At 48.8% G+C, this 1313-nt stretch overlaps 1 protein-coding gene across 1 annotated transcript; it reads right to left on the bottom strand.

The window, feature by feature from the left end:
- Positions 1-328: 328 nt before the first annotated feature.
- Positions 329-967, bottom strand: LOC147477815 (uncharacterized). Its single transcript, XM_086586088.1, has one exon. The coding sequence runs from the start codon at positions 965-967 to the stop codon at positions 329-331; it is 639 nt and encodes a 212-aa protein (XP_086442214.1).
- Positions 968-1313: the final 346 nt, after the last annotated feature.

The following is a 1313-nucleotide window of genomic DNA, read 5'->3' as shown; positions in this document are numbered from 1 at the left end:
GTCCGCCGACACTACGCCGAAACAAGTCTCCATCCAGCAACGTGTACCTCTATGACATCTGTTCCATTCTCCTTCTTTCTCGCTTGTCCTCTTTCTCCCCCTGACAGAAAACTCTTAATGAGTTCCATCCACCCTGGTTCGTGATCAGTAGTTAGCCATACCTCTCCTTCCTCTACGGTGTTCGGTTTGCTCAGTACCCTAACCTCGATGGATCTGCCCTCAGTTCCAGGAAGTACGGCGGCCACATATGCCAATGCATCGGCGTGTCTGTTCTCTCCCCGACCTAGATGAATAAAACTGATCCTTTCGAATTTGTCTGCCCTTCTCCTTAACACATCCAAGTACTTCGCCATCCTTTTGCATCGGGCTGCAAACCCCCCCCATTGACCTGACATATTACCAAGTTTGAATCTGAATACACTGTCAGCTCTCTCACCGCCAGATCTCTGGCCAAGTCTAATGCTGTTATTACTGCCTCATATTCAGACTCATTGTTCGACGCAGCAAAGCCCATATTCATTGACAATTCCAGGCGTGTATTCTCAGGTGTGACTAGCACCACCCCAATTCCATTCCCTGTGTCGGTAGCGGACCCATCTGCAAAGACTTTCCACCCATTCCGCATGTCACAAGGATCTAGAGGGTCGCGGGTTTGGTCTACTTCCTGTTCCATAATCATCTCCTCCCCCCAGGTGGGATCCTCGGCTGGAAACTCTGCCAGAAACTCGGCCATGGCTTGTGCTTTTTCCGTAGTCTTAGCCTGATACTCAATGTCATATGAACTTAGCATTACCGCCCATTTCAACATTCTACCTGATTTCTCCGCCTTTAGGGCCTGCTTCAGCGGCAAGTTGGTCACCTCTACCACAGAGTGAGCATCAAAGTAAGGTTTCAATTTTAATGCTGAGAAGATCAAAGCCAAAGCGAACTTCTCAATTCTACTGTATCTTGTTTCAGCGTCCAACATGGTCTTGCTCTAGAAGTACACCGGCCTTTCTGCCTTGTCTACTACCCTGATTAGCACTGAACTGATTGCATGTTCCGACACCCCCAAGTACAAATACAACTTCTCCCCTACCCTGGGTGCGATAAGATCGGTGCCTTCCCCAAATACTCTTTCAACTCCTGGAAAGCCCTTTTGCATGCCGCGGTCCATTTAAATTCGTTCGTCTTCCTCAAGAGTAGGTATAAAGGCCGGCATTTGTCTAAGGACTTTGATATGAACATGTTGAGAGCTGCAACCCTCCCGGCCGGTCTCTACATCTTTTTCACATCCTGCGGGGACGACATTTCCAGCAACGCCCTTATCTGGT

The sequence above is a fragment of the Coptis chinensis genome, chromosome 9 (genome assembly GCF_015680905.1).
Source record: "Coptis chinensis isolate HL-2020 chromosome 9, ASM1568090v1, whole genome shotgun sequence".
Taxonomy (NCBI): Eukaryota; Viridiplantae; Streptophyta; class Magnoliopsida; order Ranunculales; family Ranunculaceae; genus Coptis; species Coptis chinensis.
Note: the sequence above shows the minus strand (reverse complement) of the source record. Positions and strands in the feature narration are given on the sequence as shown.